The sequence below is a fragment of the Panthera uncia genome, chromosome D1, assembly GCF_023721935.1.
Source record: "Panthera uncia isolate 11264 chromosome D1, Puncia_PCG_1.0, whole genome shotgun sequence".
Taxonomy (NCBI): Eukaryota; Metazoa; Chordata; class Mammalia; order Carnivora; family Felidae; genus Panthera; species Panthera uncia.
In genome coordinates this window covers 1,586,083-1,598,415 of record NC_064808.1, presented here as the reverse complement: position 1 = coordinate 1,598,415, position 12,333 = coordinate 1,586,083, and the positions used below count along the sequence as shown (strand labels likewise).

Below are 12,333 nucleotides of genomic sequence, written 5' to 3'. Positions count from 1 at the left end.
CCCTCTCGCGTAAGAACTTGGGACTGTCCTGGGCGGCCCCGGGTGGTCCCGGGCCGCCTCCCCCTCTCAGTGTCCGTACTTAGTCATCACTTCTGCAAAGCCCCCCTCGCCAAGGAAGGTGAGGAATTGGGCCCGGGGCCGTCCCTGGGTTCCTGATCCAGCTGCCACGGGGGCTGGTCCCTGCGGTTGTTCTAAGTGGCCTGGCCATCTTGTCCTCTTGTTTTCCCTTGTCTGAGGTTGGTTTTCTGTGCTCTGCTTTCTTCTGTTGGCTTGGCGTTTATAATCCTGTTTTCGCTCTTAAAATGTTAACCACCAACTTATGAAGATATGTTCCTTCGAAATCTAGCATTTATCTGGGCCTATAAGCTCCTGAACAAAATGTTCCTATCCTTGATCTGTGCAGCCGCGCCCCCGCCCAGGGCCAGCAGAGCACTGGCTTCTGGAGCTTTGCCCCTGACCTCCAGAGGGGAGCACCCCAGGTGGTCGGGGCGGGGTCCAGACCGAGTGGCGGGGGAATCTGTTCACCCCCTAGGAGACCCGCCTTCTACAAGGGGCGCAGGCAGCAGGTCAGGAGTGGTCTGAAGGAGAACTGGGAAGGCACAGGGCTGGTGCGTGAGGCCGGGAGGGGACAGAGGTGAAACGGTGACGGGTGTGTGCAGAGAGCTAGGGAGGAGGCCACTGACAGGTCTGAGAACGTTCCAGGAGGAGGAACACCCGTGAGAGGGGTTAACTGTGTTTCCTTTAGAAGAGCCCTGGGGGCGCTCTGGGGGATTCGGCCGGTTAGGTGCCCGACATCAGCTCAGGTCATGATCTCCGGGTTCGAGGGTTCGAGCCCCACGTCGGGCTCTATGCCGACAGCCCGGAGCCTGGAGCCCGCTTCGGATTCTGTCTCCCTCTCTCTCTGCCCGTCCCCCATGTGCTGGCACACACTCTCTCTCCCTCCCTCCCTCCCTCAGAAATAAACATTAGAAGAGCCCCTTTTGTCTCAGAGCCTAAACCGTGGCAGAGCCCTTGGCTCGTTTTTAACTTTGAGAAAAGCCACAGAGGGGCCCTGTGGCCCTCTTCAAGGGCCCGAGGAAGCTTCGCACTGAAACAGACGTGTGGTTCTGCCGTTGACGGACGCGTGTGTGTGCCTTCTCTCCGCAGGCCCGTGATGCACCGGAACGTCCGCTACAACTGCAGGGTGATATTTCTCAACAGGTGGGTGGCCGCGGGGAGCGGGGAACCCGCACGCCCCACCCCAGACGTGGCCCCTGGAGCCCTGTGCTAGGAGGCGTCTTCTGGAAACGCCCGGTCGTTGGTGGGGGCTGATGCCCCGGGCAGGTGACGGCACTCCTTCCCCTGGCCCCTGCCCAGCACTGCCACCTTCAGGGGAGAGAAACCTCAGGGCGGGGTTTGGGGACACGTGGCCCTGTTGGCCAGAAGTCATCGGAGGGAGGGCGGTCTGTCACGTTCCCCTAAAGGCCCCTGGACGTCGGCTCCTCGCACGGCGTGTACCTGCCGGGCCTCGGCTGCTCTGTGGTCGTCCGTCCACCGTCCGGGGTGGGTGGACCCACGGGTGCCCCTCGTGACCGGGTGTTCATCTCAGGGGCCGCCTCGGTTTCCCGCCTGTAGGAGGATCCTGCTCATCAGGCCCAAAATGGCCTTGGCAAACGAGGGCAACTACCGGGAGCTACGCTGGTTTACCCCCTGGTCCAGGACTCGGTGAGTCACGGTGCCCGGCACCAAGGGGCATGGTCTGTGACCGCCCTGTGGACGCTTGTCTCGGGACTTCCCTGTGTGTGGCCTTGGCCCAGGTCACGGGGGGAGAGACGTGAGAGTCTGGGACAAGTTCCTGCCATTTAGGTACCGCTGGTTTTTTTTTTTTAATGTTTATTCATTTTTAAGAGAGAGAGGGAGACAGAACACGAGCAGGGGAGGGGCAGAGAGAGAGGGAGACACAGAATCCGAAGCAGGTTCCTCAGAGCCTGACGCGGGGCTGGAACCCACAAACCGTGACATCACGGCCTGAGCCGAAGTCGGACGCTTAACTTTCTGAGCCACCCAGGCGCCTCTGTTTATTTATTTTTGAGAGAGAGAGAGAGAGAGTGAGCTGGGGAGGGACAGAGAGAGAGGGAGACACAGAATCCGAAACAGCCTCCAGGCTCTGAGCTGTCGGCACAGAGCCCGACGCGGGGCTCGAACCCACAAACCGTGAGATCATGGCCTGAGCCGAGGTCGGACGCTTGACCGACTGAGCCCCGCCCCCCAGGCGCCCCTAAGTACCGCTATTTGATGCTGCTGCTATACAGATGACCTGTCACAGACCACAGAAATCTCGCGGGGCACCTTGTATCTCCAGTTACCCCGTGTGCCAGGCTTTCTCGGCCCCAACTGGTCGCTCTGGGACTGCCGTCCGTGTGGCAAGCTGTGCAGCGGCTGATCTCCCGGTAGCTACATCCCTTTGTGACAACTTCAGGTGTCTGTAGACGTTGCCAGATGTCTCCCGGGGGCAAGACCGTCCCCGGTTGAGCAGCCCTGCCCTGTCCTCCCGTTACGGTTGTTGCTTTTCATTTATCGTTGCTGCTGCTGCTGAAACAGAACTTCAGCGTTAGATTTTCGGATGGTCAGTATTTTTACGTGGGAAAACGGGATTTTTGTACTTGCCACCCGGTTCCGGCACGGGCACGTGGGGCTTCTCTCGCCCGGGCTGGTGGGCGTCCGGCCTCACTCGTCTCTGACGAGTGGCTCGTTCGCTGGGACACGGCTTCCAGTAGATTCTCGAGGTTCCGCGTCCCCACCTTGGGTTCGATTCCTAGATCGCGGCTCTAACACACGAGGATATGCTCTGGACAGCCGGGTGGGTGAGCACAGAGTTGCGCTGGATGTCCACGCGGTCACCAACCCAAGAGCTCCCCGAACCCGGAACCGCGTTCTGCGGGGTTTTACGGAGGCTTCCTTACCCAGGCCTGATTGGTTACGTCGTTGGCCTTTGGCCCCTGAGCTCCACCCCCAGCCTGGCTCTCTCCCCAGGCCTGGGGACGGGGACGGAAAGTCCAGCTCCCCGACCCGCTCCCCAGGCAGCCGGCGCCCCTCCCTGGGGCCCTTCTCCACGCCACTCACGACACAACGACGTAACGAAGACACGGGTGGCCCCTGTCGCGGGAAATTCTAAGGGTTTCGGGAGCTCGGCTCCAGAAAGACCGAATGTGCCTTCTCATCACAAATCACAAAGTCGCACTTTCTAAGTAACGGTCCGCGGAGGGTGGACTTTTGGCACTTTGCCTGCCCGCAGGTGTTGTCATTTGTCTCTTCCACGTGATGAGCAGTTTTGCAGAGTGGAAAACAAATTATAGGTTAGAAATAATGCTCCTTCCTAGTTTCGGAGGTATCGTGTGAAGGATTGCCTGGAGGCTTGTGCCCTCGGTGAGGGGTCACCGTGCGGATTCTTCTTCGCCCTTGGGGGTATTTTCTGTGTGGACACTTGCAGAAGCTTGTCTTCGTCTTTGGTGTTTTAAAATTGTATCCTGTGGGCCCTGGTGCGGGTGTCCGGGCTTCCGTGTTCGGCTCTCCAGGGCCCCTGTGTTTTGGGGAAACGTCGTGTCCTTTCTGGGCGATGTCTGCTCTGTTTTCTCTGTTTTCTATTTCTGAAATGCTTCTTGATCGGAGATCAGACTCTCCCGGACCAGCTTCTCTATACTTGTCGTGACCTTTCTTTCCCACGTCCTGGAAGATTCCATCCCTCTACTTTCTATTCTCTGAGAGCTCTTTTTCGTTTTCTCATACTTCCTTACATCAAGCATCATTTCTCTTTGTTTTTTAATGTTTATTTTATTGTTGGGAGAGAACGAGAGAGGCAGAGTGCACGCGGGGGAGGGGCAGAGAGAGAGGGAGGCACAGAACTTGAAGCAGGCTCCAGGCTTGAACACAGAGCCTGACGTGGGGCTCGAACTCACAAACCGGGAGATCACGACCTGAGCCGAAACCAAGAGTCGGACGCTCAACTGCCTGAGCCCCCAGGCGCCCTGAGCCGTGAGTGTCTTTGACGTGAGTGTCAGGTTTTTGATTTCAGGAACATTTTCTAATTTCCCATCTTCAAAGGATTTCGTTCTCTCGCTCTTGTCCGGGAGCCTCCGCTGTGTGCGGGTCACGTGTCCCTGGATATCGTACGTGTCTTTCCTCTTCTCTGCCCGCTTGTTTGTACTTCCTCCGGGGTTTATCCCCCTGAGTCCGCCCTGTGCAGGAGTGTGCCGGAGGCTCCGGTCTCGTGCTGCTCGGGGCTGCCCAGATCAGCACATCTTTCCGCTTCCTTTCCCAGTTCACAAGCTCACTTTTTATCTTTTTCCAGCATCCGATCATCTCTGGTTTGAGACTTTTTATGGGGTCGTGCTGTCTCTGAATTTACTGGGAGCGTGCCAGCTCTTGCCCGGGGTCGGGGAGGGGGCGGGCGTGTGGGTCTCACGGTGACTCCTTCAGCCTCGCTCATTTCCTTGAGCCTGTGGAAGGGGCGGCGCATGCCGAGCCGGAGCGACCAGCTCGCATTTTGGCAACATTAAGACCACCTGGGAGCTGTGCCAAAATGCAGACGATAAAACGGCTGGGTTACTGTGGCCCCGCCCTCGTAATGGACCCACGACAGGTTCAAAGTGCAGTCCCAGGCCTCTTAAGAAAACAAAACAAACAAAAACCTGGTGCTCGACTGCAGAGACTTTAAGAACCTACTCGTTCTCATTATGTTCTTAGACGGACCCCAGATCTAAGCACAGGGGTCGCAGGGGCTCTTGTTGCCCCCGGGGGGCGGAGAAGACTTGTATTCAGCACGGCCAAGGGTGGTTTCTTGGCGGGAGTGCGCTGCTAGGACCTTTCCGGACGGCGTTGGCTGAGAAGCAGGGGCGTCCAGCCGGAGAAAGGTGCAGGCTGTGCGAACGGTCAGGTGCGGGGCCCCGGGCCGGCCTGAGCCGAGCCTCGAGTGACCAGCTACGGCAGCAGCACGGGACTCTGACGCGGCGTCTTTTGGCTCTCGGTGAACCTGCGAAACGCACCGGCCGGGTACAAGGTGAGGGCGGGCCTCGGGGCAGAGAGTAGGAGAGCGGAGGTGCGCGCGCCTGTGCCCTGGTGGTCCTGCTCCGGGCTGGTGCTCAGTGCATCTTGCGGGGGGTGCAGGCAGAGGAAGGGACGGGCCTCGGCCGGCTCCTCCCTCTAAAGTTCATCTTGACGCAGCGACACCGTGGCGGCAAGCCCGCCAATGGTGGATCGCAGACTCGCTGTGGGGCGGCGAGGCGGCCGGGAGGTCCCGTCCCCGGCCTTGGCGCGGGACAGAAGGCATCGCCCTCCAGCTTCCCAGCTTTGTGGTTTACTTAGGCAACGACCACTGAGGTCACCGCGGGAGGCTCCCGTGAATTCTGAGAAGGGAGCAAGAGCCTCAGCTCACAGATCGTCTTCGGGCGGCATCCCGTAACAGCCCCTTTGCGGTCGGACTCGGGAGGCGTCGCTTCGTGCCTTCTGCCTTTCAGCGTGGCACCTGGGGATGCCTTGTCCGGGAGCGGCGTGGGAGGTGTTAGACTCGGTCCGTCTTACTCCGTTTGGAGCGTAACTTTATCGTTTAGGCTTGTGATTGCGTGTTGGGCGAGCGCGGCGTGATCTTGACTCAGAGACTCCGATCGGGGATTCCACCCGGATCGCCCCCTCTTTGGAGATCATGCCCGTGACGGGTGTCTCGGGAGTGCCGGGCACCAAGGCCCCGGGAAGCCAGCCGGCGGGAGCTCACTGGGCACCACGGTGTCACCGAGTAAAATGCACAGCATCTTCGCCAACACGCCCGTCCTCGTCTTTTTATCTTGAACGGACGCTCGGGGCACCTGTGCATGCCCTACAGTCCTTTGCTGCCACATCGATTGGAAGCTCCCGGGCCGATTTTTGTCCCCGTTCGGATGCCATCCCTCCCCCGGGCCTTAGACGCTCATCCTCAGATCTGTGCTGTTCCCTCCCAGGCAAACAGAGGAGTATTTTCTCCCCCGGATGCTGCAGAGCCTGACAAAGCAGGTGAGTCTCTGGGGACAGAACCTGTCGCTCTTGGAGGCCGTGGTATGCCCTGGGGGCAGGCCCCTGTGGGCCGAGGCCACAGCGGCACCTGGCTGGCGTGCGGGGAGAGGTTCCTGCACGAGGAGGGAGGGTGGCGCCCCCGAAGCCCGGCCTGTCGGTGCTGCCTCGTTCCCGCCCGGCCCACCGTGCTGGGGCCCCGGGGGAGCTGGGGGAGGGGTCCCCGCCTCACCTTGCCGGGGCTGGTGCTTGGGCCTCCGGGTCACCCGGGAAGCTGTGGGGGGTGGGGGGCTGTGAGGGTTCTAGTTATAAAATCCAAGCAAGACATTACCTGGCTGCCTGCTCGTTCTGTGAAGGCCCAGCTTCAGAAATCTCTTGTCTTTTGGAGCTGGCTTGGGCCAGGCCTTTAGAGCTTTGATCTCCAGCCTTAGCCGGGGGGCCTCGTCCAGCCTCTTCCTAGTGGCAGCTGCTGGGGTGACAGCTGAAACCCTGTTCTGGCCACTTCCCACGGGTGGTTGGAACCCAGGGGCACAGAGCAGGTGTCGGGGGGAGGCCTGACTGGTCTGGTCTCTGTCCGAGGTCCCATTCTGGTGTGAAGTGTGTGAATTTGCTCAGGCTGCATAACACAGCACCAGAGACGGAGGGCAGGGTGTGCGGGTTGTTGTTAAACAGCAGATACTTGGCTCCCAGTCCTGGAGGCCGGAGCCCGAGGTCCAGGCATGGGCGGGGCCGGGGCCTCCCGAGGCCTCTCTCCTTGTGTGTGGCCGGCCGTCCTCTCCCTGTGTCCTCGCGGGGTCGTCCCTCCGTGCGTGTCTGTGTCCCGATCCCCTCTTCTTACAAGGACCCCGTGGTCACCTTGATCACCTCTGCAAAGTCCCGGCTCCAGATACAGTCACGTTCAGAGGTGCTGGGGGTCAGGACCCCAGCACAGAAATTTGAGTGGGACGCAGCTCCTCCCAGGCCGCCAGGTTCTCCGTGCCCCTAATTACTGCCCTTCCGGCAGCTCATGAGGGTCCGGAATCTCTCAGTGGAGGGCCCGGCAGGGGTTCCGCTGGACCTTAGCGACGGACCCGAGCTGGACCAGGGGTCCCTCTCCCCTCATTCCTCCCGGTTCCGGTTCCATTTGCCTCTTGGCCGTCCCTGCCTCTTCCCTGGAGGACGGCGGCTGCCTGGCCGCTGGGCGGCTGCCCCCATTCAGGAGCCAGATTACATCACCGCCATTGGGTTTGATTCTTGAGCCAGGCTCCTCGAGGGGCCGGCTTGGGCTCAGCATCCCCTGTGCGGACACGCCGGGACGGGCACAGCCAAGGTTGGGCAGGGGCGCTCAGCCGGGTCCGGTCACCTCCCACGTGTCCCGGAAACTCATTTGACCGTGAAGTGTAGCAGCGGGCTAGTTTGAAAACCCTCCTGACCCAGAACACGGAACGCGCCCATGAGTGCGTTTCCCCGTGTCCGTGTGTGTGACTGGTGGGGAGCCCGTGTCTGAAGCATGTCGGCACAGCCCTGACCGGGAGCTGCACCCCGTTTCATCCTTGCGGGGTCCCACTATGTCCTGGAGGCCTTGCCGGTGGAGATGACTGAGCCCTTGTGGGGTATGGTCTGAAGTTGCACGGATTTGGCTTGGCGGTTGACCAAGGGCGGTGGCTTGAATCGGCCCCGGTGACCGTCCGCGGATTTAAGTTCCGGGGCGTGTTCGGGAACAAGGGAAGGGCAGCGCGGGACCTGCCACACGTGGACACGTTGGGCCCCGTGGCCCTGAGCCCTGGCCACCTCACGGCAAGATGGCGTGTGGGTCCCGGCCGTCCCCGTGGGCTATTTGCCAGGTGCCCGGCGGCCAGCATGGGGTCCCGCGTGAGGGCTTTCTTCGCAGCCACGGGGAGCAGGGCCAGGTTTACGCCGTGGTTCTTGCCTTCGGCAGCCGAGGGTGTTGGACTCACGCACACGCATCGGGGAACCCGACCCAGCGTGCTCGGCCGTGTTCCCTGTCTCAGGATCAGTTCTGGCCGCGTCTGTAGCTTTGGGATCAGGAGAGGGAGCCAAGTTGAACCAAGACAGCAAGTCAGGGCTGTCCGCGTGCCTGAGAGCGTCCCACACCCACTTGACCGGTCAGCACACGGAGGCCCCGGCGCCTCGTCTGCCGACCCGGGGGAGGCTCTGCCCCGGCCCTGGGATGCCGCCATTCGTGGCTTGTTAACGTGGCTCTTGATGACAGACACGCTTGCTTCTGGCCCTGCCACTCAGGAGCGGGGTCACTTTTCTCAGGTTTCTCGCATGACCCTCGGGTCATTCCTGGCACGGGTGGGACGATCCGGTCACACTGTCGGGAGCACGGATGATGCCGAAAAGGGCTTTGGGCCTTGGCAGGCGTGGAGTGACCCTGGACAAACGAGACCCTTTATTCCTTTCTTTTTTTTTTTTTTTTTTTTAAATTTTTAGAGCATGTGCACGACAACGGGAGAGGGGCAGAGGGAGAGAGAGAGAGACAAAAGCAGGCTCCATGCTCCGTGCAGAGCCTGACATGGGGCTCAGTCCCACGACCCTGGGATCATGACCTGAGCTGAAATCAAGAGTCAGGCTCTGAACCGAATGAGCCACGCAGGCGCCCCAAGACCCTTTATTCTTTTTTTTTTTTTTTTAACGTTTATTTATTTTTGAGATAGAGAGAGAGAGAGACAGCATGAATGGGGGAGGGTCAGAGAGAGGGGGACACAGAATCCGAAACAGGCTCCAGGCTCTGAACTGTCAGCACAGAGCCCGACGTGGGGCTCGAACTCATGGACCGCGAGATCATGACCTGAGCCGAAGTCGGCCGCCCAACCGACTGAGCCACCCAGTCGCCCCAAGACCCTTTATTCTTAATAACGATGATGGCGACGGGGATTTGTGCCCATGGAAACTTCCAGAGTGGAGTGACGGCTTGCTGGGGCCACAGAGGGCCCTGTGGCAGCTCAGAGCACAGCTCCTGCCTAGTGAACGCTGTGACCAGAGGCCCCGGGGGTCAGCAGGGGAGATGCCGGGCCGCCTGGGTGGGGAGTGCTCCCCAGCTGGGCAGGGACTCACTGGGACTGGAAGTAAAAGGGCAGTGAGGTCGGGACGGAGCCCAGACGGGACGGCCAAGGGGTCTCATGCCCTTCTGTCCCCTGACCGCAGGAAACCGTGCCCTTTGGAGATGCAGTGCTGGCCACCCGCGACACCTGCATTGGGAGCGAGATCTGTGAGGAGCTCTGGACGCCCCACAGGTCAGCCCCGGCCCCGGCCTGGCGGGTGGCCGCGGGTGGAGACAGCGGGGCTGGGCGGGCGGGGCACGCGGCCCATCCTGCCGTCAACCGCCGTCTGCCCGCAGCCCGCACGTGGACATGGGCCTGGACGGCGTGGAGATCTTCACCAACGCCTCGGGCAGCCACCACGTGCTGCGCAAAGCCCATGCCAGGGTGGATCTGGTGACCATGGCTACCACCAAGGTAGGCGCTGGGCCGCCATGCTGGGGCACGCGTGCCGCGGGCCCGTGCCGCGCCCGTCCCGCACACCCCCGAGTCCCCGGTGCCCACGCAGGGCCGGGCCCGCACGACGGACATCGGTGCCCGCAGTTTCGGCCGGCGCTCTGCAAACGGGCGCTGACTCGCCCTCTGGGGCCTCACGCGCCCGACCTCCCCTGACCCTGTGAGGCAAGCAGGGCACCTCCTGCCCCGGCGTCAGGCCCCTGGGGCCCAAGACACCATCGAGGGACAAGTGACGCGCTGGCCGCATGCTCAGTGGTTCCGAGCTGGAGCGCAGGGAGCTGTCCCGAGGCGCTGCCCTTGCTGGGCAGCGTGACCCCGCGAGGGGCGGGTTTGGGTCTCTGTGCCACGCTGTGGGGTTTGTCTTCCGTGACCCCCCTCCTCCCGTGTCAGAGACGACAGTCAGTGCCTGAGGGGTGCTGGGGGGCAGCGAGGGGAGGGGCATTGGGCGTGATGCCTGGAGGCTGGGAAGGCCGGCGGGTCACTGTCCCGGGCCCTACTGTGCCCCCCAACCCCCGTGTGCAGGCACTTTCTCTGTGGGGAAGGGCGGGGGGGGGGGGGGGGGGGGGGGGGGGGGGTTCCCTGCAGGGCGCCGTTTAAGGCCTTGGGAGGGCCGAGGAAGGGACGGTGATCTCGGTGCCCCCTGCATTCTCCAGAACGGCGGGATCTACTTGCTGGCCAACCAGAAGGGCTGTGACGGGGACCGACTGTACTACGATGGCTGCGCCCTGATAGCGATGAACGGCCACATCTTGGCGCAGGGCTCCCAGTTCTCCCTGGACGACGTGGTGAGAGCGAGCTCGCAAACCCCAGGGGCATCTGCTCCTTTCCGTGACCGAGCCCTGGTGCTGGGCTGTCGTCTCCGGGCCCCCCCCGCCGCGGCCAGCTCCCGCCCCGCCCGGACAGATGAGGCCACCACAGCGCGAGGGTCACACGTGCACGGCCTGGGGGGAGGACCCGGCCCCACGGTCACCCTCGGGGGCAGGCGAGCAGGCAGGTGCTGTGGGGGGCAGGCTGTGTCGTGCCAGGAGAGCTGGTGAGCCCCGGTCCCCCAGGGAGTGAGCAGGCACCACCTGGTCCCCGCAGGAGGGTGTCCCTCAGCAGGGGCCTCGTGCGTAGAAGCAGGTGGAGGGGAGCTCGCTGAGGCCACTTGACACAACCCGCTGGCTCTTCCCCACGTGTCCGGGCCACGTGTGTTAGCCGTGGGCCTCACAGCGCCCTGGCCCCGAGTCCTGGGAGCCCCGAGGCTCCCCTGAGGCAGGCCTCCCTCCGTGGGCCGTCTGGTCTCCCTGGACACGCGAGCGGGCTGGGGTCAGGCACGTCTGTGCGGGGAGGCGTGGGGCGAGCTCAGAGGAGACGTCGCCGCAGCCCTGGGGCGCGGGGGGCGGGGGACAACCAGGAAGGCAGGCTGAGACACCTGTCCCGTCCCGCCCTGACCGGGCCGACCTCTGAGAAGCTGAGGGAGACCCGCCCTCTGCAGCGAGGGCGCGCATCTGTGCTGTCTGTGCGCCGACAGGTCTTTCAAGTTCAGAACAAAAAAATGGCTGTTCTCACGGGAGACGGACACGAACGCCAGCCGTGCGGACGCCACAAGTGACCCTCGGCTGTGCGGGCGCGAGGGGCCCTCGCGCGGCACCACCCGTGTTCGGGGGGTCGGGTGGAAATGCTAGTTCGGGGGCAGGTGGGAGCGGAAGACAGGTTCGCAGGGACGCGGCAGCGTGAGCTCGTGCCAGGTCACGAACCCTCCCGTTCGCTTCCTCTGCACTCGGCTCGCTGAGGGGACGCTGGTCCCCTCGCCGCCCCGCTGGGGTTAGGAGGGAAGCAGGTGTGAAACCGAAGTCACGTTTCAGAGCGGAGCGAGTGAACTCCGTGATGCTCTCCTGCTGGGGGGAGGGGGGCGGGAGTCTGGCAGAAGGGACGCTCCCTCCCTCCCAGCTGTCCCCCAGGCCGTGCTCGCCAGGTGACAGCACCCCCACAGGCCTTCAGGTGTTCGGCATTAGCCACGGTAGAGGCGGGTCAAGTTCGTGCAAAAGGCGCCACTCTTCTGCGTCCCACGGGAACGCCCCGCTGTCTTCAGGCCGGGTCGGTGTGGCCGGGACGGCGGGCGGACCGGGTTCAGGGCCACGGGCGCCCTGCGCAGGGTTCACTGGCAGTGGAGGGGGCCACCTGTACCGGGAGGAGCAGGTTCTGGGCCCTGGCCAGGCCTTGGGGCTGGGACCCCAGGGGTCTGCACTTTGGGTGGCTTTGGCGGCCTCTCGCTTCGGGAAATGACGGGAGGACAAACACAAGCCCCGTTTTGCTGGTCTTTGTGGCACGTCCAGAGTGGCCCGGGCCCGGTGCTGACAGCAACAGTTGCCCACGGGGCCGGTGCAGGAGCAGGGTGGCCACGGCCGTCCTGTGTCCCCCTGTGCTGTGCCGGTTAGCTCCCACTGTCCACACTTGTATGTGAAGAGACAACGTCACAGTGACATAATTTGATCAAGAGTTATTTTTGTAGAAAAAGGGATAATGTGACAGATTAAAATAAAATTAAAATTCTCTTTTTTGGGATTTTTTTGAAATCTTATTCTTTTCCTATATTGTGGTCTTTTTTGATTCTTCATACTCCTGTCTCACCTGGGTTTGAAGGCAGGGAAGTGTCACCCGCTGTCACACAGCAGCACATCTAGGCAGGGGCACTGGCGTGGACTGCCGAGGCTCTGACCACCCGTCTGCCGTTGTCCGGCTTGTCCTTCCCCTGTGTGGGCTTGGAGCTTGGGTTGCCTCTCATGGTCACAGGATGGCTGCAGCAGCTCCAGCCATCCCGTCTCCACACAAC

At 62.2% G+C, this 12,333-nt stretch overlaps 1 protein-coding gene across 2 annotated transcripts in view; it reads left to right on the top strand.

Moving 5' to 3' along the window:
- The window catches only part of NADSYN1 (NAD synthetase 1), a 35,425-nt gene that overhangs the window by 5,065 nt on the left and 18,027 nt on the right, over window positions 1-12,333 (top strand). For both annotated transcript variants that reach the window (XM_049641495.1, XM_049641502.1), the window contains 6 exons: window positions 1,147-1,200; window positions 1,615-1,704; window positions 5,970-6,021; window positions 9,169-9,257; window positions 9,362-9,479; window positions 10,172-10,303. In XM_049641495.1, the coding sequence (XP_049497452.1) occupies window positions 1,147-1,200; window positions 1,615-1,704; window positions 5,970-6,021; window positions 9,169-9,257; window positions 9,362-9,479; window positions 10,172-10,303 (535 nt within the window). The remainder of the gene's footprint in view (window positions 1-1,146; window positions 1,201-1,614; window positions 1,705-5,969; window positions 6,022-9,168; window positions 9,258-9,361; window positions 9,480-10,171; window positions 10,304-12,333) is intronic.